Source organism: Equus caballus, chromosome 1 (assembly GCF_041296265.1).
Source record: "Equus caballus isolate H_3958 breed thoroughbred chromosome 1, TB-T2T, whole genome shotgun sequence".
In the NCBI taxonomy this organism is placed as follows: Eukaryota; Metazoa; Chordata; class Mammalia; order Perissodactyla; family Equidae; genus Equus; species Equus caballus.
Window position 1 is genome coordinate 34264787 of NC_091684.1, and position 25375 is coordinate 34290161.

Below are 25375 nucleotides of genomic sequence, written 5' to 3' on the forward strand. Positions count from 1 at the left end.
GAATATTCCTCAGGAAAATAAAAACAACTTAACTAAGGAGTTGGCATTAGGAAACTGCTAACCTGAAACTTGATAAGATTTTCTTTTTATATTTTCTTTTTTTTTTTGAGGAAGCTTAGCCCTGAGCTAACATCCGTGCCCGTCTTCCTCTACTTTATATGTGGGACACCTGCCACAGCATGGCTTGCCAAGTGGTGCGTAGGTCTGTAGCCAGGATCTGAACCAGTGAACCCCGGGCCACTGAAGCTGAACGTGTGAACTTAACCTCTGTGCCATGAGGCCAGCCCCCCCCCAATATATTTTCTATACTAAGCAATTAATATTAGATCTTCCTCCAAGATTGAGTCCATCAGATCAACTTAGTTTAAAAAATATTTGTCAAAAGACTACAACTGACTATTGTCTCTGCCCCTGGGGAGCCAGAACTGATACTCCCAAAACACTTAGATGATTGTTCAAGGCAGTGAATATCCAAATGAGTCCAAATGACAGTGCCTGATTTGGTTTGGCATCCACAGGACTTGAAGGTCTTGAGGTTGGGTCCAGAGATGGGAGAGTCAGATGAGAGTGTGGTTATTCTTGGGGTATCCTAGGAGAGCTGCGGCTCACCCTGGGCCTTCATGACTGGTAGGATTTGTACCAACAAAGGGGAAATGTTCCACACTGCTAAATGCACAGGGTGAATGGTGGTCCTTGAGTTTGCATCCATTGGTTCTGGGGAAAGGGAGGTACTATGAGTGGATTCCAGGTGGAGGACAAAGACAAGAATGAGTATGGCATGCTGGTGGGCCAGGGAGGAGGTGAACTTAAAAGCAGTGGTGGTGGTCTCCTCGGGGAGAATGGATTAAAGTGGATTATTCCATTAGGCAGGGCTTTGAAGCCAGGCAGAGGAATTTAGGTTCAGTCTCAAAGCCAGGTTGAAGATTTTGAGCCGAGGAGAAACTTGATGAAAACAGTGGGGAGAGCCTGGTACTGGTTTGCTTAGGTCACCAGCTTCCCTGCAAGGGACACCTGTGGACGTCCTGGAAGGGCTTTGTCGACCAGGGCAGTTCTAATGCATAGAGTCAGCTGTCTTGTCCAAGCCATCTGATCATGTTAGATGGACTCAGCAGCCAACTTAAAATGGCTTCCACTGGCCAAAGATGGGAAGATCTGCACATCAATAAAGATAATTACTGCAGTGGATTTAAACACGTGAAATATGTTTAAATCCCTGAATTCAGAATGATACTTTCAAAGAACTCATTGATCATCTTTGGAGGATACTAGAGAACCTGCTCATTATTTTGAAACCTGGCAAATGAAGGCAAAGAGACACACATCTGTCCTGCCTTTCGTATACAAACTATACCTCAAAGTAACCAAATAGTTAATGAAGAAAAGTTTTCCTTTATGGAAGTATTCCAGCCTATAAATAAAGAAGGAATGAATGAATTAGAATATCAGCATTTTGTAGCCCTTAAGGAATGCTACTAACATCACAGAAAGAAAGACAGCCAAGCTTTAGGTATCCTCCTGATAGACACCATGACCTACAAAGAATTCTTGACAAGAAAATCAAGTCTCCATACCTAACACCAGTTTACAGGAAGTATGGAGTACAGCATTAAAACTACACCACAGGGACTCAAGCAGGAAAACTGAGGCTCGGAAACCCTAAAGGGCAAACAGCCCAGTTTCCTTAACAAAAAATTGCAAGGGAGGGGCTGGCCCAGTGGTGTAGTGGTTGGGTTCCTGCACTCTGCTTCGGCAGCCTGGGGTTCACAGGTTCGGATCCCACATGCGGACCTAGGACCGCTCATCAAGCCATGCTGTGGCAGCATCCTACATAAAATAGAGGAAGATTGGCATAGATGTTAGCTCAGCAACAATCTTCCTCAAACAAAAAGGGAAAATTGGCACAGATGTTAGCTCAGGGACAGTCTTTCTCAAGCAAAAAGAGGCAACAGATGTTAGCTCTGGGCCAGTCTTTCTCACACACACACAAAATAATTTCAAGGAAAAAGAAGTGATAGAGGGGGAACCTATGGATTAAAGGAGACTTGAGACATTTCAATTAATTGCAGTGTATGGGGTTAATTTGCACCTCAATTTGAGCAAGCTAGAAAAATTTAGGGAAATGTGAACACTGCCTAGGTATTTGATATTAAGGAATTATTGGAATGTTTTAGATGGCAATGGTTTTGTGGACGTATGTGTATATATTCCCTGTCTTTTAGCAATTACTAAAAGTAATTGCTGAAATCTTTACAGATGCAATAACATGTCTGGAGCCTGGGATTTGTATTAAAATAATGTTGGGGCTAGAAAAGTAATATTGGAGAGTGAGAAATTGGCCATGAGAAATAGTTGTAGAAGCTGGGTGATGAGCACATGGGGATTTATAATATGATTCTTACTGCTTTGGTTAAGTATGAAATTTTCTATGATAAAAAGTTATTTTTGTAAATCATGGTCTATCACAGCTGTTTGTGAGTTCCTGAGCCAGGTTGTAGGGTTCAAGCATCAGGAGGAATGGACAGGTTAGGAGTACTGACTCTATTCACATCTTGAATCTTCAGCATCTGTCCCTCATCTAGCCTGGTCTAGGGATCAGACATGCCCCAGAAATAGCCTCATCTCCCCAGGACATGCCTTAGAATTTGAGAAGCCATCTGCTAAGTTTATGTTGCAATTCCTAGCTCCAGACTTCTGTTTTGGGCTTTATTTCCTGAAACAGCTGTGCCTTCTGCATTGTAGGCTCCTCCAGATACCTTCAAGTCCTGTGGACGTCAGACCTGGCTACACACCAGAATCCTCTTCTTGAAAACTTCTGATTTCTGTCTGCCACCTGTTTATCAGATTTGAGGAAGCATGTAGGAATCTGTATTTTCACCATACAATCTGGGCGATTCTTCCAGAGCCAGCCCAGTGCTGGTCTCTAAACCAGCATTTGGGATTCACTGATAAGTCCACCTACTTGAGTCTCTTGTGACAAGAGAAAAGAGATGTTACAGTGATTTGTGGTGCCTTTTCCTTCCTTGATGTCAGGTGTCAGTGCTGCAGAATCAAGGCCGAGAGATGATGCTGGTGACCAGTGGAGCTGTGGCCTTTGGGAAGCAACGCTTGCGCCATGAGATCCTTCTGTCTCAGAGCGTGCGGCAGGCCCTGCACTCGGGGCAGAACCAGCTGAAAGAGATGGTGAGTGCTGCTTCCCCACCCCTGTAACAGGGGTCCTCAGTCTCCCTCCGTCACTCCCAACCACACCTTGTCTATTGGTGTGTTACAGGCAATACCGGTCTTAGAAGCCCGAGCCTGCGCAGCTGCTGGACAGAGTGGCCTGATGGCCTTGTATGAAGCCATGTTTACCCAGTACAGCATCTGTGCTGCCCAGGTGAGAGGCTGGCCTTTGCAAGGGGATGTGGGACCCATGAGGGTACTTCCCATGGAGCACAGGGATTGTGAGCCAGGCTCTGGAGCCAGACTGGCAGGATACAGTCTCATCTTCACCACTTACTAGTTGAGAGATCTGGAGAAAGTCTTCAGGTCTAACCTTCTTGAGCCTCAATCTCTTCATCTGAAAAATGAGGATATCAGTGACTACTTTAGAGGGTTTTTGAAGTGGTTCAGTTAGAAAATATATGGTTTTTGGGTGGTGAACATGATGTAATCTACACAGAATTCAAAATATATTACAGTGTACATCTGAAAGCTGTATAATGTTATAATCCAATGTTACTGCAATAAAAAAATAAATAAAAATAAAAATTAAAAAAGAAACTATATGAAAAGCATTTAATATAGTGCCTGGTACACAGTACATTGTCAATAATTAGCTCTTGTTGTATACTGATAGCTCTTAGGACTACTACAAGTGCTAATACCTCTGAAGATAGAAAGGTTAGAGATATCTCTTTCATTGGCTTCTTTGACTTTGGGTGGCTTGCTTCTCTTTGCACGTGGTTGCCTTATACAATAGGTATCTGTTAAGCATTAAAGGGAAACGGGAATGCTGGGGTTGGTTAGTGTTTCATTCATTCAGCAAATATTTATTGAGCACCTGTGGTGTACCGAGGAGTCTGTCAGGCGCTGGGGACAGTGTGGTGAACAAATCAGCCTTGATCCCAGTTCTCATGGAACTTATAAATTTTGAATGGTTACCCGGAATGTTCTAGAACCTTCTTTCTACATTATTCTTTCTTAGCTAAATTTCCAGAATTTTTTTCAGTTGTATTTTTGATCAGCTATACAACGGCACACCAAATAGAAATCTAAATATCATAAAACAACCGAACAGTCACTTCACAAAACAACTGAAAAAATCTTACTCATTATTATTTTCAAACTTCTTTGCTGCCTCAGATTCATTTATGCAGATGTTGCTTTACACAGGTAGTGTTTTATATACATCCTTTCAGGTTTTACCCTTCGATTTCCTGTCACTCTCTTTCTCCATCATCTTCACAGTTGTTATTCACCATGATGTTCTGGTATTATACCAGAGTATCCTTTAGTAAGTGAGCTGAAACAGAGAGGCATGGGCTTGTCCACCTGTTGCCCTTGGCTTGGGACTCCACTCTCTGTAATCTTAGTTTTTTTCTGTTAGCATAAATAGAATAGAAATCTCAATTTCTGTCACTGTTTACTATCAGCTCTCCTCTCCACAATCCAATGAGAATTTTAGTCTCTAATTTCTTAAAAGAGCCTGGAGCCAGTTATGAACACTTAGGTACAGGAACTATGTTTTTATTTATGTATTTTTTTTTTTTCCCCAGGGATGATGCTTTTTGAGGTTTTTTTGGTTGGTTGGTTGATTAGGTTTAATGAAAGTAGCAGTAGGGGGCTGGTCCCATGGCTGAGTGGTTAAGTTTGCAAACTCTGCTTTGACAGCCCAGGGTTTTGTAGGTTCGGATCCTGGGTGCGGACATGGCACCTCTCAAGCCATGCTGAGGCGGCATCCCACGTAGCACACCCGGAAGGACCTACAGCTAGAATATACAACTATGTACTGGGGGGCTTTGGGGAGAAGAAGAAATAAAGATTGGTAACAGATGTTAGCTCAGGTGCCAATCTTAAAAAAAAAAGCATTAAAGGTTACTGCACTTCAGCCAATGTTTCCATTAATACTGATGTGCAAGAGCTCTGCTCCCTCCAGTTTCCAATAGCGTCCCTCCATGGACCCCCTTTTCTCCCATACCTTTGCCTTCCCCTGTGATCTTATCTACCAGAAGTTTTTGCCCTTTGCTCTTTATCCTGTGGTTCCTTGTTTTCTTTAGTAATCCTGTTTTAAAGACCATTATCAGTGGCTTTGGGCAATCTCCTGTAAGTCGTCTGTCAGATTAAAGATTTAAACAAGTGCAGCAGCTTATTTTTTCTTTGTAGAAATGAAACTGGTTTGCATCTTAACAGATCGCCCTTCTCCAAGCGCATGCTCTTTTATCTTAGGGCCTTGTCTCCTCCCTTTTATTTGTTAAACTGTTTGAGCAACAGGTGTTTTCCCTGGACCTTTCTACCTCCGCTTGCCTCTCCTACACACACGTGTTTACTTTTACTGTTGGACCTTTATCCTCTGGGGCTAGAATCTGTACATCTATAGGATTAAACTTTTCTGAGAAGGAGTTCATCGTCTACCCTTACAAAAATGCACCCCATTTCATCTTCCCCAAACCAGCAACATTTTTATTCTCCATCCCAGAAGCTAGTACAGGCATTTCAGAGGGGCTTAATAAATTTTTTATCAAATGAATTAGTGAATTATTTGCCTTAGTCATGTTACCATCTTGTCTTCTTCACCCACATTTTATATATCCTTAAGGCTGCTGTTGTCTTCTCGGTTACCATAGCCAGACTCTGGTTCAGGACTTAACCATTCCCACTTTGACTGTTTTGGTATCTTCTTGACCGTCTGCCTTCACCCTTCCCTGCTTCAGCCTGCCCTATGTCACAAGAACCCCCTTCTTAAACATCAGAGGTATTTCATTGAAGCGTTTATTCATGAGCTTCAGGGTTTGTTACCATTTCATTTCTTGCTGTCATCTCCATTTACCTTCTCTCCTGCTAAACATTGCCTGATACTCTGATTCAAGCAAGGAGGCAGAGCGGTTCACCAGCCCCACACCCAGCTCTCCCCTCTGCCTTTGAGCAGCTTGTGCTCGTCCCCTCCCCTGAACTAAGTTATATCCAGCCTTTCTTTCAGTTTGTGACTAAAGACTCACCTCCGTAACCTCTCAGACTAACCCCACATGCTCACAGTCTTTGTTAACTCCCATAGTGGTCGGCTGCAGAGCAAGAACAGTGACAACACCGCCCTGTTCCATTTTGTCTCATATAGCAAACAGGGTAAACCATTCATTCACTCACTCACCAGATGTTTCAGTACCTACTGTGGCCAGACGCTGAATCAGATGCTGGGATATAAAGATATTTTAGAAATTAATGGCAGTCATTACTTCCCCCAATATCCCTCTAAAGTAGATACATTAAGTTTCTTAATTTTGTAAATGGATGAGATTTGGTAGCTCTCTGAGGATTAAAGTACGTTTGCAAGAAGTCTTGAGCATCCTTAAATATATCTTCCAAGTGATTCTAACTTTTTTCGCATCTTTAGAAGAATTGGATAAGCATCCAGAGATGTATGTTCCATTCCCATCTATATGGGATCTCAGAAGCCTAAAGTTTAGCTCCTCTACTCTTAGCATCTTTTGTATGCTGTTCCTGGGAAGTTCATCATTTCCCTCCCTCCTGTGTTTTCCATCTATTTAATCCTTTTAGATTTTGGTGACCAATTTGGATTTCCACGATGAGCAGAAGCGCCGGAACCTTAATGGGACACTTCATGAGCTCCTGCGGATGAACATCGTCCCCATTGTCAACACAAATGATGCTGTTGTCCCCCCAGCTGAGCCCAATAGTGATCTCCAGGGGGTAAATGTGGGTAAAGTATTCCTAAGGTTGAGCATGCTGGAGACACTAATGGCACGCTATGCTGCATGTACTAACACTGGAAGTTTGGCATAAACAGCATGGAGAGATTGGGAGAGAAGCTGGCATTGTGGAGCAGCATCTGCGTAAGCTCTTCTGAAGTCAGGGGGTTCATTCAACAGGGTGAGGTGCTGTAGTGATTTAAGATGGTGCTGTGAGCATGGCTTGTGTGTGTCAGTGGATAGAAGGGTGCATGTTTGGAAAGGGGGTTGCTGTTAGGCATGGTGTTTTTTAGACGGAAGGGGCCTGTAAGAGCTGTCATCCACATGTGCGGGGTCATTAATTTTGCCTGCCAGAGCCTAGCTGAGTGCTTCTGTGAACTTCATTTTGAACTTCATAGCCCACTCACTTATGCCTTTTTACCTGCATTCCAGGTTATTAGTGTTAAAGATAATGATAGCCTGGCTGCCCGTCTGGCCGTGGAGATGAAAACTGACCTCTTGATTGTTCTTTCAGATGTCGAAGGTACAAAGTAATGCCTTTTCCTTTTAGCCAGCCTTTGTTTTAAATACTACATGTGTGAGCACGAGTTCCCCTCTTTGAGTCCTTCTGATCTTTTTTTACTATGGACCATTATTTTCTGAGCCATTTGGTCTGACAAAGAGTTTTTATGACTCAAAAGAAAGTGGGTGAGTCTGGAAGATGGGGTTTGAATGTGGAAGTATCATTTCTAGGTGCTTTAGTTTTGTTTTTTATAACAGCTTTATGGAGATATAATTCACATACCATACAATTCACCTATTTAAAGTTTAAAATTCAATGATTTTTCATATATTCATGCAGTTGTTCAACCCTCACCACAATTTTAGAACATTTTTATCATCCCAACAAGCAACCCCATACCCCTTAGCAGTCACTCCTTACTTCCCTCTAAACTCTCCAGCCCTGGGCAACCTCTAATCTGCTTTCTGTCTCTATTGATTTGCCTGTTCCAGACATTTTATATAAATAGAATCATATAATATGTGATTTGTGACTGGCTTCTCTCACTTAGCATAATGTCTTCAAGGTTCATCGATGTTATAGTATGTATCAGTACTTCCTTTCTTTTTATTGACAAATAATATTCCACTGTATAGATAAAGTACATTTTACTTATCTGTTCATCAGCTGATAGACATTTCAGCTATTATGACTAAGGCTGCTATAAACGTTGGTGTACAAGTTTTTGTGTAAACATGTTTTTTATTTTACCTAGGAGTAGAATTGCTGGATCATATGGTAACTCTATACATGTTTCGCTTTTTGAAGAAGTGCTAGAAGTGAAATGGTACCAAGCAGCTGCACTATTTTACATTCCCATAACAGTGTATGAGGGTTCTGGTTTCTCCTCATCCTCACCAACACTTCTCTCTTGTTATCTGCCTTTTTTGATTATAGCTATCCTAGTGCATGTGAAGAGAGAGCTCATTGTGGTTTTTATCACTTTCAGTTTTTAACGTAAATCATGAGATCGATTATTTTAAATTGGAGCCACTGCAGAAAGTCCAGGCTGTATGGACCATGTTCATATGTGTTACTATGTTCCTCTCTGCTTTCCTCTTCCTCATGGGGGGCACCTCTTGGCTCCAGTTTGGCTCTCCATTTATTCTTCTCACTTTTTCTTAAGCTGTTCCCATTTTACATTTTGACCCATAAGGAATATGGTAGCTGTGTCTAAAATAAGCCAAACCTACAGGATCCCAAAGTCCCCCATTACATTCCCAGGAGGTGAGAAAAACCTGTTTAATTCCCAGCCCACACCAAAGGCGGGTTATCATGTCAGGACTTGTTCTCCAGTTTACACTCCCATGGTATAAAGTAAGGACAGGGGGCTGTCTAGTGGAGGTAGTGGCAGGTATAGATGAATTGATCTGTCTTCTGCCCGTGTAGAAAGTCAGAGATATTGTTCTTGCATGTCATTATCTTTACCCGTAAGAAGTTTTGGTACCATGTTTATTCACTGTAAATTTGAAATCTCAGAACAGAAACAGCTAAGTTGGGATAAGAGTGAGCCACCCTGGAGAAGAAGGCATTTCGGTTAATCAACAGGTTTTTATTAAATTTCTCCTATGTGCAAATACTGTGCTAGGTGCTTTATAAATGTCAGTTTATTCATTCCTTGTAGCAACCCTGCAAAGTAGGTAAGTTAGCCCAGTTATTCAGATGAAGAAATTAAAAATTAAGTTCAGATCAGTTGAATGGTATATCCAAAGTCACATAGCTAATACTTGGCAGAGGTTGTTTTCAAATCTAAATATGTTTAATTTAGAAATCTACACTCTTCTCTCTTTCCTGCACTGCCTGGCAAGGTAAAGGATGTCAGTTTGACAGATCAATATATAAAACCTAATTTGAGCTAGACTCTAGTAAACAGTTCTAACACTGCCTCAAACACCAAAATTGGTTATCAACAGGCTTTTGCTCTTAACTCTGATTAATTATCCACTGAATGTTGATTTTTAGAAAAATATCAGAATTTTAAATGTGCTCTTGGTGGGTCTGAGAGGCTGCTGTCGGGGAGAAAGAGGAGTAGGCAGGATATCAGAATGTTAGTCCCTCAGCGTCTCTGGAGAAGATTTGGCTTAGAGTTGTCCAAACGTGCCTGTACTATTTATTGTGTGAAACCAAAACAGCCTCACAATCCAAGCCTGTGATCTCATGGCACAGTGCCTTCTGAGAAGCAGCCAGCCCTGAATCCTGGGAGCTGTGGCGTGCTGGGCTGAGGTGGACAGAGGTCACGAGAGGGTATTTCTCTCTCCCTGTAATTGCTGCTTGTGGTTTGTTCTACTCTGGCCATGATTTCCTCACCCCTCTGATTCACTTATTCTCCTGGAGAGAGTGTGGATAGCAGGGTTATGTTAAAGACTTGGAAAAATGGAGCAGAGAAGTGTATTGTAGCACAAGAACAGCAGCAACTTGAAACCTTAAAAGGCCACTTAAACTTAAAACATCACTACCCAGTTGTCCTTCAGCCAGTCCCCAACCATGGGCAGTTCCTCCGTGTCTGTGTCCCACTAAGGCCTTGATGTGACTTCATTTTCTCAGTCCTCTCTTTTCCCCTTCCAAGTCTCTGACTCACTCTTTTTCAAAGTGGAATTGTGAGGATTTGTGTGTGTGTGTGTGTGTGTGTGTGTGTGTGTGAGGAAGATTCACCCTGAGCTAACACCCATGCCAGTCTTCCTCTGCTTTGTATGTGGGACGCCTCCACAGCGTGCCTGACAAGTGGAGCAGGTCCACACCCAGGATCTGAACCCGTGAACCCAGGCTGCCAAATGGAGCCTGGGGAACTTGAACCCCTTGGCCACAGGGCCAGCCGTGAAATTGTGAGGATTTTAATCTTAGATTGTATGCATATAACATTGCCTGTAACTCTTTATTTTATGCCACTCCGCACAGTTATAAAAAGGACATAGGCTGACAACTCTGAGCAGGTGGTGCATTATGGCTGACATGCAAAATCTGGTAGAAAGATTAGAGAGGGCGGTGGGCCGCCTGGAGGCAGTATCTCAGTCCTCTGGCATGCACTATGGACATGGAGACAGTGCCCCAAAAGCAGGAACAGCTCCATATGTGCAAGTATTTGACTCACTGCTGGCCGGTCCTATGGCAGAGTACCTGAAGATCAGTAAAGAGATTGGGGGAGATGTGGAGAAACATGCGGAGATGGTCCACACAGGTCTGAAGTTGGAGCGAGCTCTCTTGGTTACAGCCTCTCAGTGCCAGCAGCCTGCAGGCAATAAGCTTTCTGATTTGTTGGCACCCATCTCAGAGCAGATCCAAGAAGTGATAACGTTTCCAGAGAAGAACCAAGGCAGCAAGTTGTTCAATCACCTGTCGGCCGTCAGCGAAAGTATCCAGGCCCTGGGTTGCGTGGCTGTGGCTCCCAAGCCTGGTCCCTATGTGAAAGAAATGAATGATGCTGCCATGTTTTATACAAACCGAGTCCTGAAGGAGTACAAAGATGTGGATAAGAAGCATGTGGACTGGGTCAAAGCTTACTTGAGTATATGGACAGAGCTGCAGGCTTACATTAAACAGTTCCATACCACCAGACTGGCCTGGAGCAAAACGGGACCTGTGGCAAAAAAACTGACTGGACTGCCATCTGGACCCTCTGCTGGATCCGGTCCTCCTCCCCCGCCACCAGGCCCACCTCCTCCCCCAGTCCCCACCAGTTCAGGCTCTGATGAGTCTGCTTCACGCTCTGCCCTGTTTGCTCAGATTAATCAGGGGGAGAGCATCACACATGCCCTGAAACATGTATCTGATGACATGAAGACGCACAAGAACCCCGCCCTGAAGGCTCAGAGTGGGCCAGTGCGAAGTGGCCCCAAACCATTCTCTGCACCTAAACCAGGAGGCAGCCCATCCCCCAAACCAGCCACAAAGAAGGAGCCACCTCTACTTGAACTGGAGGGCAAAAAGTGGAGAGTGGAAAATCAGGAGAATGTTTCCAACCTGGTAATTGATGACACGGAGCTGAAATAGGTGGCTTACATATACAAGTGTGTCAACACAACATTGCAAATCGAGGGCAAAATTAACTCCATTACAGTAGATAACTGTAAGAAACTCGGCCTGGTGTTCGATGACGTGGTGGGCATAGTGGAGATAATCAATAGTAGGGATGTCAAAGTTCAGGTAATGGGTAAAGTGCCAACCATTTCCATCAACAAAACAGATGGCTGCCACGTTTCCCTAGCAAGAATTCCCTGGATTGTGAGATAGTCAGTGCCAAATCTTCTGAAATGAATGTCCTCATTCCTACAGAAGGCGGTGACTTTAATGAGTTCCCAGTCCCTGAGCAGTTCAAGACCCTATGGAATGGGCAGAAGTTGGTCACCACAGTGACAGAAATTGCCGGATAAGCGAAGTGCCACTGGGTTCTTTGCCCTCTCCCTCACACCATGGGATAAATCTTTATCGAGACGATTCTTTTCTAGATTTCCTCTACCTTTCTGCTCTTAAACTGCTTCTCTGCTTTGAGAAGCACAGCTACCTGCCTTCACTGAAATATACCTCAGGCTGAGATTTGGGGTGGGATAGCAGGTCAGTTGATCTTCTGCAGGAAGGTGCAGCTTTCCATGTCAGCTCAACCACACCGCCAGTCCATTCTTAAGGAACTGCAGGCCAGGACTGGTGTGTTTTCGCTTTCAGCCTTTGGGAGTTATTTGGCCAACAGTCTTTTGGGAAGAATAAAGCAGTCCCCAGGAATTAACAGATCAGAATGTTCGCACAAATTAGTATTTTCTAACAATAAGCACGAAGGTAGCAGAAGCTAGTGTGATTCCAGTTGGTTCTTCTAACCAAACTAATTTTTCAGTGTTGACAAGTGAGGCAAGTATTGCACTGGACCAAAGGCTGAAGCTTGGCCTTCTAGCATTCCAAGCAAAATTGTTTCCTATAAGCATTCCTTTTATTCTGCATTCCATCCTGGGTCTGCTGGAACCTGAGATAGTAGGTTCTTCTGTACCAGCAGCTGTGGCAGTGCCTGGCACCCAGGCCAATTAAAGGAATCTTGGACCCTTTCTTTCTCTGGGATCCCTGCCCAGCACCTTCCTACAGAGATGACTTGAAAGAAAAAAAAAAAAGAAGGAAAAACAACCTACCATTCCAAGGAATCTGGCATTCCTTCCTCCTTCCATGCTAGGTGCTTGTCATCCATCCTCACTGCCTCCTTGCCCTGTCATGCTCAACCGCTTTTGGCATCTGTCAAGGCACCTGAACAGAGGACTAAAATCTCCATGCAGGCTGGTTTTAGGTCTTATGTAAAAATCTTGCACAGCATTGCTAATGTAAATTTCAGTTTTTCCCTCTAGGACACTTACCAAAATATGCAACTTTTTTTGGTCGAAAGAGAGATTGTCCTGTGACTTCTACCCATTTCCTGAGGCCTGTGGAAATAAACCTTTATGTACTTAAAGTTATACAGAAAATAGAATAAAATTAATACCAAAAAAAAAAAAATGGACATAGGCTTTGTGGTGATAAATCTAGACTGAATGCCAAGAGTCGTGCGCTCTTCTGCTGACCCAGCCTAACCTTCACAACAGCTTCCCCATAATAACGTGGGGCGTATAATCAGTGACTCTTTCAAAGGGTACTGTGAGAGTTAATGTGAAGCTGTTTCGCATTTCATCCCGCTTGGAAATAGTCACATTAAACAGTATACGGCTGCCACACTATTTCTGTAACAGCCACTCGTCTTTTTCAGTTACGTCCTTAAGGTTCAGCATCATAAATTGCCATGGCAGAAGTGAGGACAGCTTCCCGGTAGTCTGTGGGCAGGGTTGATAAATTTTGTTCTAAGGATATGGCCATGCTCTGATGCTGGCAAACGATCGTTAATTAAGCCTTTTAAGGTTATAAAAGTATGTAAGGTGAGTCCTGGAGCTGTTTTTCATTGTGACTAGACTCCGCAGATCCCTCGTGCCCTTTTCTGGTTAGATCTTGTGGAACAGCAGAATTCATCTGGATGAGTCAAGTACACAGTGCTTGGCAGGGGCCTGGAGAGGTCTGTCCTGGGGACACTCCCTTCCATTAAAGAAGTATTACGCACTCTTGTCTGCTTTTTAGGCCTGTTTGACAGCCCCCCAGGATCAGATGATGCAAAGCTCATTGATATATTTTATCCTGGAGATCAGCAGTCTGTGACGTTCGGAACCAAGTCGAGAGTAGGGATGGGTGGCATGGAAGCCAAGGTAAGAATCTGATGCCTTTATCGCATGTATCAACTATAAAACCCAAACAATATTTTATCCTTTTTACGTTTGTAACTGGGGGCTAATGGTTCAGATACTAGGCACATACATACCTAAACATACACATATCTAAATACAGGCATACCTCATTTTGTTGCGCTTTGTAGATATTGCGTTTTTTACAAGACCCTCCACCAGCAAAAAGATTACAACTCACTGAAGGCTCAGATGATGGTTAACATTTTTAACAATAAAGTACTTTTTAATTAAGGTATGTACATTTCTAGACATAATTCTATTGTACACTTAATAGCCTGCATAACTTTTATATGTACTGGGAAACAAAAAAGTCGTGTGACTCACTTTATTGTGATATTCACTTGATTGTGGTGGTTGAAACCGAACCTGCCATATTTCCAAGGTATGCCTGTACCTTGGTTTAGGTTTAATGCATATTGTGTACCTATATTTAGTCTTGTCTGTGTATGAATTCTTTTTATTAATATTATATAAAGAGTGTGTTCATATTGTAAACTCTTCAAGGGCAGCGTCTATATATTTTTCATAATTCATAAATCCTCTAATGTTACCAGCTCAAATATTTCCTGATAAAATCTTTCAAAAATTTTTCTTTCCCATTAATTTTTCTTAGAAGTTATACCCTTAAGATACATCATCATATGTAGCAATGGCAGAGATGAGGACAAGAGCCCCATTTACAAAAGCTGAAAGTCCTCAGGATCAGACTCTGGTCAAACACCAGGCTGGACACTAAGTTGAGGTGCAATAAGTCAAATGCAGAAGTTATGAGTCCCAGTACTAGAGTCTTAGAGAGAACTCGCCGAGCACAAAGGGTAGGTGGTTCATCTTTAGGCAACACACGCCAGGGTTGGGCTTGGAAGAGTGCATGGGCTGAGGGTGTTTTCCAGAGCATTCCTGCAAATATTTACATTGCTCAATATCACATTATTTTATATCTTTTGGCAAGTTTAAAGTATGAGTGACTAGAATCTGCAAGGTCTGAATCTCATCTTTGGATCTAACCTCCCCCATTAGGTGAAAGCAGCCCTCTGGGCTTTGCAAGGTGGCACTTCTGTGGTTATTGCCAACGGAACCCACCCAAAGGTGTCTGGGCACGTCATCACAGACATCGTGGAGGGGAAGAAAGTTGGCACCTTCTTTTCCGAAGTAAAGCCTGCAGGTAAGTAGCTCTTCATAGGGTCCCATGGTCTGTAGATAGCATAGCTGGTGATGCCATGGCCTCAATGGGACTGAAAACTGAGCTTTCACTCTGGAATAGAGGTCACAAAATTGATTGCTGACATGAAATATGGTATTATTTTTAAGGCTATTTCCAAAATTGGATTTTGCTTGCTTTTGTAAAATTTATCTAATCTACCTAACTAGGCCTTCTGTTTTCTCTAAAATCACTAAGTTAAAGGACATATGCATCGGGGTCAGCCCCGTGGCCTAGTGGTTAAGTTTGGCATGCTCCAGGTTCTGTTCCCAGGTATGGACCTATACCACTTGTCAGCAGCCATGCTGTGGCGGCGACTCACATACAATAGAGGAAGATTGGCACAGATGTTAGCTCAGGGTGAATCTTCCTCAGGGGGAGAAAAAAAAAAAGAATGTAATCGTCCATTTTCTCAAGAAACATTTTCTAGGCCCATGCTGGATGGCAGGTACTAATAAACACTAGAGATGCAAAGATGCATAAGATATGGTACGTACTCTCAAGTGTTCACAAATTGCCTTATCATTTACATCAGAATTGCAAACTCATTAGAAAATATGAGCCAAAGTGAAATGGAAAAGAACTCTAGAAGACATCAATTATATTGTCTACTCAAGAAATACAGACGAGTTTCTTCTGTTTATGCCTGAGTTAACCTGGTATATCGTTTTGCTGTTGTATTGGTCAGAGTGATCTCTGTGTGAGAAGCAAGCACACCAAGACACTGAGCGTTCGTTCTGTGCATGTGGTGAGCCTGAGCACAGGCTGGGATAGTGAGAGGGAACTAAGCTGACCATGGTCTGATGTTTGCAAATGTTCTCGCAGGCCCTACTGTTGAGCAGCAGGGAGAAATGGCTCGATCAGGAGGGCGGATGTTGGCCACTTTGGAACCTGAGCAGGTAATAACCCTGGCTGATAGTTTTGTTAGTTTTCAGAGTGAGTCATGCTGTGAGGTTTACTGTACAGTCACGCCTGCTGTCTCCCTCTTTATTCCTCCTGTCCCACAGAGTTAGCAGAGTTACGAGTCTGATTCAGATCTGCTCTGCCTTTTTTCTTTTTCTAAATTTTGTTTTCCCTTTTGTCTTTTGTAGGCTGAGGCCTGAGGCAGCTTTTCATCGCTATGATTTTTTATCAAAAACATAAAAATGATGAGACCAGGGAGGCTCCCTAATTCTGCCACATACTAGGCATGGAGATGTAGGAAAATTAGTTATCCCAGCCCATCTGAAGCATCTAACTTCCCTATACAGTGGAAGCTCGAGAGCCTGCTCTGTAGTCACAGCCCTGCCCTGTGCACAATGAATCTGTCGGTTGAAGTAGCAGACACGATGAGTCTGGAAATGCAAGGAGGTCAGGTGGAAGCTGGGGGCTGGCTTCCCAAGGGTTGTGTTGTTAGGGATGTATTGAGAGTGATGAGTACAGGTTTCTTCTAGGGAGAACTTTGGCCTCGGAAAGGAGAAGGGAATTTAAAATAACTATAAGTAGAGAAAGGAAAGCAAGGAGGAGCCTAGCTTGCCTCTGTTGAACCACTTCCTTTTACTCCTTCAGTGGTTACCATGCAGATTTGCCCCATTTCCTCATCTATGTGGGTAAGGATTGGGGTCTCCTCAAGCATCCTGGACTGGGTTTTTCTCCTTTGACTGAATTCATTAAATAAATAATTGTCAGAAAAGAAAAACTAGGTGCAAAAACTGACCTGGGAAGTAAACTACACAGCTAGTGATACTCAATATGTGGAGATGTGTGTATCATACCGAGTGAGAGTGCTGGTCCTTGTCTCATGGACAGATTGTTAATTCATCACACCCTTTCCCCACCACTGACTGGGCTGTGGTTTGCTAATCATAATAATCAGGAGTGGTACAAGAGGAAGAAAAGTAAGAAGAAATAGGGGGAGATTAGTACAGAGGAGGGAAAAAATGAGAGGAGCAGTGATGGGAAATGAATGATATGAGGTAAAGAGGTTTCAGTCAGTGGTGACCTTGGGTTTAGGAGCGAGGCCTGGCACAGTCAGAAGAGTAGGTTTAAAAGTGTGGTGTGGGGGCCAACCTGGTGGTGCAGTGGTTAAGTTCGCACATTCCACTTCAGTGGCCCAGGGTCCACCGGTTCGGATCCCTGATGCGGACATGGCAGTGCTTGGCAAGCCATACTGTGGTAGGCATCCCACATATAAAGTAGAGGAAGATGGGGCATGTATGTTAGCTCAGGGCCGGTCTTCCTCAGCAAAAAGAGGATTGGCAGCAGATGTTAGCTCAGGGCTAATCTTCCTCAAAAACAAAAAAAGTGTGATGTGCATTCTTGGATTGATATGTTTGCTTGTTGCTTGTTTGTGTAATGTTTTACCTTTTTTCCCAGAGAGCAGAAATTATCCATCATCTGGCTGATCTGTTGACAGACCAGCGTGACGAGATCCTGTTAGCCAACAAAAAAGACTTGGAGGAGGCAGAAGGTAAAGACCAGGCGATTTAGAGTCAATGTTAGGGAGGGTTTTGCTTTGATTTTTGTTCCCTGTTTTACTAATAATTCTTATGTCATAGTCTGCTTAAAGACAATTGTTATAAAATAAATTGTATATTATGCATCATTTTTATTGAGGGTAGGTGGCTAGTATTCAGTGGGCTTTTTCAAACTATACATACTGTCTCCACCCACTTTCCGTCCAGCTAATCTAGTACAACCGTCCAAAGGGGCTTTTTACCATTCCCCACAGGTCATGAGCCATAGCTTCTTTGGCAATTTAGGAACAAAAAGAAAAAGATTGAGGGCCCCACTATTTTAGACATTCAGCTGATAGCAGCTAGCATTTATTGAGGCCTTCCTGTGTCGCCAGGTATTGCGCGAAGGGCGTCACAGACAGAATCTCATTTTATCCTTACAACCTAGTGCCTTTGAGGTACCTACTATTTATTATCCCTATTTTATAGAGGAGGAAACTGAAGCACAGAGAAGTTGTCACGTGCCTAAAATCATATGGCCAGTGACAGATTTGGGATTCAAACCCATATGGGCTGTGCATATAAAATAGTTGTAGAAACAGTTTGTGCGGCCTGTGATGAAATACAGCTTATCTCCTAGTTAATTAAGCAGTGTGTAGTCTGCCCAGAGTTAGCAACAGGTACCACCCAGAAATGCCCTGGAGATGCTAATGGTAGAGTGAGTGAACTGACTGAACTCACATTGCGGACAACTAAGTACGTAGAGTCGGGGAGGCCCTCAGTCTTTTCTCCCTTTTCCTAATTCTCTGTCTTTTCCACCCCAAAAAATGGGTGTTGATTTTGTGGGGTTTTGAATTTCCTTTTTTCTTGAATAAATGTGCTTTAAATTAAACATTCAAATTAGTGGTGTTCCCTTAAAGAAACTTTGCAAGGCTCATCAACATTACTTTCACTCCTTAAAACGTTTTTGAGCCGTTGCTTTGGAACTTCCTTTGGAGTTTACATCTGGTCTTTTGAATTTGTGCAGTATTGAAAAATCATAAAATAGATCTTCAGAATGGAAGAAATCTTTGATGATATCTTTTCCAATTCTTTAAAGTCAAAGAGTTAAGACCCACAGAGGTTCAAGCTGTTGTTCAAGGGCACACAGCTGTTGTTGGCAGAACTCTGACTTCAGATCCCAGTTCTGTCCCTCTGGAAATTCACAAGGACACGCAGTGGCTTAAGACCAAAGTCCTGGGTACACACGATCCCCTTTGACCTGGTAAGCCCATTTCAGGAGATTTAAGAAAATATTTCAAGAAGAGAAAACAGCTTTGTATGTAAAGATTCTTAGAGCAGGATTATTTATCACACTGAAAACTGGAAACAGCCTGAGTGTCTAATAGCATAGGTGTGGTTAAGTGCATTAAGCTGTATCAACTCAGTGGAATATTTAGTAGTAAATAAAATAATTTTTGCAGTGTGGAAAATGTACATGCATTGTGAGGTGAAAACTAGAATGTAATATTTAACTTGCACTATAGTTAAACCTTGATTTTTATTTAACACATGAAGAAAATTAATTGCTATAATTGGTTGGTAGAACAATGATTTAATTTTTTTCTTAATATAAGGTTGGTTCCTTCCCTCAGAAGTAGAAATCTTTTTATTATTTTATCCTGGTGGGTGTGACTATTTTAAAAAAGGGAAAATTTTCATTTTCATCATCTCATCTCAACACGAACCATAGTAATGGATTATCATTCCAAATAGTTTTCCTGAGTGTATAGACATGTATGTATATGAATATGTGTGTGTGTATAGAGAGAGAATCACACCATGTGTACTACTGTGTTTAAATCTAAAGAAAATTCTATATATGAACTTACCATAACTCTGTTTAAGTTTTTATTTCAAAAGAAAACATCTTTATTGCTTCTGAATATAAAAATAATTCACTCAGTATAAAAAGTTAAAATTGTGGAGAAAGAGATCATCCCTGTTCTTGATGCCTCCCAGACATCTCCCTGTGTGCGTCTCTGTGCAATATTTGATCAGTAGGCTCACATCATACACGTGTTTTATAGTTTGCCTTTTTCACAAACTGTATCCTATGCAGATTTCCATATCAGTACATATATATATGTTATTTGTAATAACTGCTTTGTAGCCCGTTGTCTGAATTTTTAGGTAGAATCTAATTTCTCACTGTTACAAAAATGCTGTGGCAAATATCCTCATTACATGCAAGTTTGCTCACGCAAATGATAAATTTCTGGAACTGAAATTGTGGCACAAAGGGTGTTGGTGTGCACACCTTTACATGATGACATATACTGCTAAACAGCCCCCCAGAAAAGCTGTGTAAATGGCTTGTCGTCGTCTTCCTGAGACCCCCTAAGTTCCGTTCCTGACACGGTGCCACGTGTTCAGGAACACAGCTGTAGCCTGCTCAGACCTCCTGCCTCATCCTGCCTTCTTCACACCCCTCAGGCAGACTTGCAGCCCCTCTGCTGAAACGGTTGAGCCTCTCCACGTCCAAGTTGAACAGCCTGGCCATCGGTCTGCGGCAGATTGCGGCCTCCTCACAGGACAGCGTGGGACGTGTTTTGCGCCGGACCCGAATTGCCAAAAACTTGGAACTAGAACAAGTGACTGTCCCAATTGGAGTTCTCCTGGTCATCTTTGAATCTCGCCCTGACTGTCTACCCCAGGTCTGTGACTGACGCCTGCCGTTGGAGCCGTGATTGGAGGAGGAGTGTGTTCTCAGGACTCGAAATAGATCTCCCAAAGATATTTTCCTTTCTTTCTTCTTTTGGTGGGAAAGTCATATCTTTTTTTTTTTCTTAAAAATAATTTTTGAGACTTGATTCTTAGGTTGTTCTTAAGGTAATTTATGTTATTGATTCTTCCCGTAATTCTAAAGTAGATATGCATATGTCCATTTTACTGTTGAAGAACCTGAGGCTTATGGAAGTGAATATTCCTGTCACACTTGTAAGGGTGGAGCTGGGCCTTGAGCCCAAATGACCCTCCGGTACCACGATGCAGGAGCACGTTTCCCTATAGTTTAGCTCACAGGGGCGCTTTGTCCTCTGACCACAGCGTCCCTGCTAGCCAACTGCGGGGTCATTCATCTAATAGCTGGTTTTGCCCATGTGAAAAAGACCCCTTTTTTTTTTTTTTATCAGTGTCACAGATGGTAGGTACATCTCTCGGAAAAGAACTTTCCATAGTTAATGGAAACTAGAACGCGACCCTCTTTAAGGACTTTGTCATATCACAGGCTGATGTTGAGAACCGTGTGTTAAAGGTCTCGTCAAGCAGCCAGGCCCTGATACACAAGGTGGCGCTAGAGGGTGGACTCACTTGCCCTACACACTCTCTCAGAAGTTTGGCACCATTTCCGCACTGGACTGTCCGGTGGGATGATATCAACTCTTTCTTTGCACTAGCCCCAAAGTCTCAAGGAGAAATTCTATTTAAAGACAAAAAACAAACAAAACCCAGCACCTCGTTACTGTAAATAAGGCATAGGGGAGCATGGGAGCCCAGAATGCTTTGTGGAGGATACTCCCTGGATGACCTAAAATCAGCTTGTTCACCAAGGGACTCCCACACCATCAGGGTCTGTCCTCATCCCTGGCTGGTGCTGGCTCACTCCCCACTTCTGGCCACATACCTGTTTGCAGAAATGCCCCAGTGGAAACTGCAGAACTCTAACCTGCTAGTAGGAATGAGTCCATGAAGTCTCTCTACTTCCTTTCATCCACACCAGCTGATACTTCACAAGGAGAACTACAGCTAAGGTTCCTCACCTGGGATCTTAACCTGAATGGCGTCACAGAATCCATGAATCCTAAAATTTCTATGCAGAATTCTGTGTGTGTGTGTGTGTGTATGTATCTGGAGAACATTTACATAACTTTTATAAGGGGTCTGTGAGCAATAAAAACAAACAAAAAAGGATTAAGAACCACTAAACTGGAGATTAACATGTTCAGGCAAGATTTTTTAGTAAAGTATCTTTCTCTACATTATATAATGGGAAGATTTGCATTCTACATTATATAATGGGAAGATTTGCATTCATCCCAAGAACAATCAGAAAGTTAAGCTTCAGGCCCTGGGTGATTGGGTCTGTGTCTTTGGCTCTTTGCTATAAGTGGGTAGCTAACCCACTTCCTGGGTAGCCTACTCTTTCCTCCCCAGACAATCTTGTGCTCCTTTCTCAGTGGTCTCTGCCACAGCTGTCTAGGGGCTGGCAGGAGCTCTAGTCTTCTCCAGGTTGTCAGCACCAGGCATTTTGAGCTCTTGGAACAACTACAGGGCCAGAGGAGGACATGGCCAGAGATGCCGCCCAGCCTCAACCTGAGTCAGAGAAGCAAGCACTTGAGTCAGGAGGCAGCTGGGCACCCTATCCTCCACTGTGGCCAGAGTGGGGAGGGGGCACTTAACTCAGGTTACTTTGCTACTGGTTCTAAGGAAACCACATCGATTAGTTCTTAATATCCAGGTGGTTTCGCTCTGGAGTCAAGGCTCCCAGCCCTGCCACTTAGAAGCACTGTGACCTTGGGAAGTCACCACTTCTCGGGGCTTCGGTGTCTTTATCTATAAAGTGGGGGATAAAAAAATATTTAATTCCCTGGAGCATTTTGAAGATTCAGCGTATTAGGCATTTTAAAGTGATGAACAGAGTGCTTGGCACAGAGGTAGTACTCAGTGAGTGCTGGCTCACTGTTAGCATTACTGCTTTTCCCTTTGGTTCACTACTTTCCCCTTTGATTGGCAGGTGGCAGCCTTGGCTATTGCAAGTGGTAATGGCTTGTTACTCAAAGGAGGGAAGGAGGCCACCCACAGCAACCGGATTCTCCACCTCCTAACCCAGGAGGCCCTCTCGATCCATGGAGTGAAGGAGGCCGTACAACTAGTAAGTCCTTGGGAAGGAGCCAAGTCAGGCCTAGAGGGGCTGGGTCAGGTCTTTGGGTGTTTGAAGCAAAGCTGAGGCCGCCTAAGGCTGAGCTACTTTCAGGGGCAGGCTTGATTGGAGCAGTGGCAGGTCCTGTGTCCCTGCTGACGGTGGACAGTGCCAGGACTTCCTTGGCCCAGATAAGTCTTCAGTGGCTCAAGAAGGCCAGTCTCATTCAGCTGTGTCCTGGCACTATTGATTTACAAGAATGGCTGTTAACTTTTCATTCTTTGGGTCACAGGGCAGCAGGAATATCAGACTGAGAGTGTGAGGCCTGGTTCTGCTCACTGGCAGAGCGATTTAGGGAGAGTCAGATGAGACAAATTTTATGAAAGTTTGTCGTAAGCCATCCAGCAGCATGTAAGTATGAGGTCATGCCATTATCACTATTATCATTATGGTCATTATTTTAACCATTGTCTCACTCTCCTCAACTATGAAATGAAGTTTTTGAACTAGATAGCAATAGCTACAATTTATTGAGCACCTACTACAGGAAAGGAAGTTTTCATCCCATTATCTCTTTTAAGCCTCACAACAAGCCTTTGAGGAAAATACCATTAATTATTAGCCCCATTTTATAGATGGAAATAAACAGGCTCAGAGGTAAAATAACTCACCTAAAATCACACAGTCTGTGGTAGAGTTTAGATGTGGACTCAGGTTGACTCCAGATCCTTCTCTTTCCCATTGAGGCCACTCACTCCAACGTTCCAGGATTTTCTTGGCTGCTGGGATAGTGTCTGCAAACCTGCTGCATTACATGCTCACTGACGAGAATCGGGTTTTTTCTTAGGACAGCATAGTGGGTGGAAAGAGCAGGTTTTAGGGATTCAGATCCCAGCTGTGCCATGTGCTAGCTTAGTTAGACAGGTTTCCTCCCATCCCTTCTTCCTATTGATGTATAACTTTCATACAGTAAAGTCTACAAATCTTATGTGAACAACTCTGCCACTTTGTCCATATGTATACACACATATATAACCAGCAGCCGTATCAAGATACAGAACATTTCCAACACCCGGGCAGGCTCCCTCTGCCCTTCCTAATCAGTAAAACCACTTGTTTTACTTCTTTCACATTCAGTTTCTTTTGCTTATTCTTGAACTTCATATAAATGCAGTTATACTCAATGCCCTCTTTCGTGTTGTATTTCTTTTGTTCATTGTATGTCCGTGCAATTCATCTACATTGTTGCATCCAGCAGTAGTTTTCTCTTTTTTATCACCATGTAGTATTCCATTTACATGCATATAATACAGTTTATCCTTTCTTCTCTTGATGAACATTTGGGTTGTCTCCAGTTTTTGGCTATTCACAATAAAGTTGCTGTGAACATTCTTGAACATGTATGTTTGTATTTCTGTTGTAAGTCACATGACCGTATGGGAGAAAATTAAAAATCAAGAGGAGAAAAAAAGTGCCCATAATCTCAGTGTCCTAACGCAAGCCCGTTAGTCAGTCCACCCGGCATCCCAGGGTAGAGGCTGTCACTGGAAGTCGTGGAGAACCGTGACCCAGCAGGATGCGTGCTGTGATGAGAGAACCAAGAGAGCAGCCACTGAGACCCTTCCTCAGGGCCTGGCATCATCTCTGCCTCCTCTCGCTTCCATGATAGCACTTCGTACTCTTCTGGCGTGTTTTAAATTATCTGCAGTGTGTTGTGGCTGGTAGTGTCCTAACCCTGTCTTCCCTGCTGGACTCTGAGCTCTTCGAGGGCGGGGCCTCTGTCCTGCATGTTTTGTGATGCAGAGCACAGCACCTGATGTGTAGTGTTTGATAAGCATTTCCTGGATGACTTTTCGATCCCCAAGATCAGGAACTTAATCTCATTTCTGGAGTAAGTTTTCAGTGTCTGACTGAGTTGTCAGGAGATACAGACATTTATCTGTAAAAGGGATGCTGCTTCCTCTATATTTGGTGTGGTCAGAAGATGTCATTCTCTTGGTCTGAGGAACCTCACTTCACTGGAATGTCGTGAGGATCTCGGAAGAATTCCTGTGGAGTGGATTCAGTTCCTGAGAAAAACAGAGCTCCCTGATTATTGAGCGTGCTTCTCCCAGACTAGGAGGCCATGCTGCTTAGTCACAAAGGAGATAACCCTTCAGGGCAGGCAGGCAGGGCTCTGTTCCCTTCCATTTCTGAAAGGCAAAGGAGGCTTTTCCTCCTCTGAGGATTCATTTCGTTAGTTAGTTCACTCACTCACTCATTCACTGATTCAGTGTCTGCTCCATGCCAGGCATTACGCTGGGCTCAGGGCTACAAAAGGGCGTCAAACCTGGGTTTGACTCCTGAGAGGCTTACAGTCCTTTCCGGATGTATTTTGGACCTGGAAGCTGGGATAGTAGAAATTGGGTCTCTGTGTATCATCTCTGTATTTTTGTGTTTACAGGCTCACGTGATCAGTCTTTTGAGGGTTTTTTTGACTAATAATGTTAATTCCTTAGATAATTTGAAAACATGTCCTGTATTTTCATCATTTAGAATGGTATAATTTTGTCATGACCTAATCTTCCCAAGATTTCGTATTAAAAGGAGTCAGACACCCCTCACCAAAAAAACAAAGATGTCATCTTTATCTTTTCATTCTCTGCCTCTTCAGGTGAATACCAGAGAAGAAGTGGAAGATCTTTGCCGCCTAGACAAAATGATAGATCTTATTATTCCACGTGGCTCTTCCCAGCTGGTCAGAGACATCCAGAAAGCTGCTAAGGGCATTCCAGTGATGGGGCACAGTGAAGGGATCTGTCACATGTATGTGGACTCAGAGGCCAGTGTGGATAAAGTCACTAGACTAGGTGAGCTGAATGGGGTCCCCTGTTTTATGTGGGCGAAATATTTGTCAAGTCCTCTGTGGCTCTGGATCATTAGAAGGAATTCTTTGTCGTCCTTCTTTCAGTCAGAGACTCGAAATGTGAGTATCCAGCTGCCTGTAATGCTTTAGAGACTCTGTTGATCCATCGAGATCTGCTGAGAACACCATTGTTTGACCAGATCATTGATATGCTGAGAGTGGAACAGGTAAGACAAGTCCACAGGACTCGTACATCACTTGCCCTCATCCGTCCTGAGATTTAGAAGCCTGTGGGATTAGACCAGGAGCACCTGC

The 25375-nt window shown here is 43.2% G+C and overlaps 2 protein-coding genes across 3 annotated transcripts in view; both read left to right on the forward strand.

Moving 5' to 3' along the window:
• Positions 1-25375, forward strand: part of ALDH18A1 (aldehyde dehydrogenase 18 family member A1) — a 44340-nt gene that overhangs the window by 11893 nt on the left and 7072 nt on the right. Inside the window, exons 4-15 of one of the 2 annotated variants that reach the window (XM_005602357.4) lie at positions 3031-3180; positions 3269-3373; positions 6751-6909; positions 7335-7425; positions 13519-13643; positions 14700-14844; positions 15706-15779; positions 17236-17329; positions 19791-20011; positions 22090-22227; positions 24869-25064; positions 25166-25287. In XM_005602357.4, the coding sequence (XP_005602414.1) occupies positions 3031-3180; positions 3269-3373; positions 6751-6909; positions 7335-7425; positions 13519-13643; positions 14700-14844; positions 15706-15779; positions 17236-17329; positions 19791-20011; positions 22090-22227; positions 24869-25064; positions 25166-25287 (1620 nt within the window). The remainder of the gene's footprint in view (positions 1-3030; positions 3181-3268; positions 3374-6750; positions 6910-7334; positions 7426-13518; positions 13644-14699; positions 14845-15705; positions 15780-17235; positions 17330-19790; positions 20012-22089; positions 22228-24868; positions 25065-25165; positions 25288-25375) is intronic. The other variant, XM_001501872.7, reaches the window with a different exon arrangement.
• LOC102149234 (adenylyl cyclase-associated protein 1-like) lies at positions 10307-11876 on the forward strand. Its single transcript, XM_014733281.3, is given in 2 exon segments — positions 10307-11632; positions 11635-11876. Coding segments are annotated over 2 exon segments (1425 nt in total). The 5' UTR covers positions 10307-10383; the 3' UTR covers positions 11811-11876.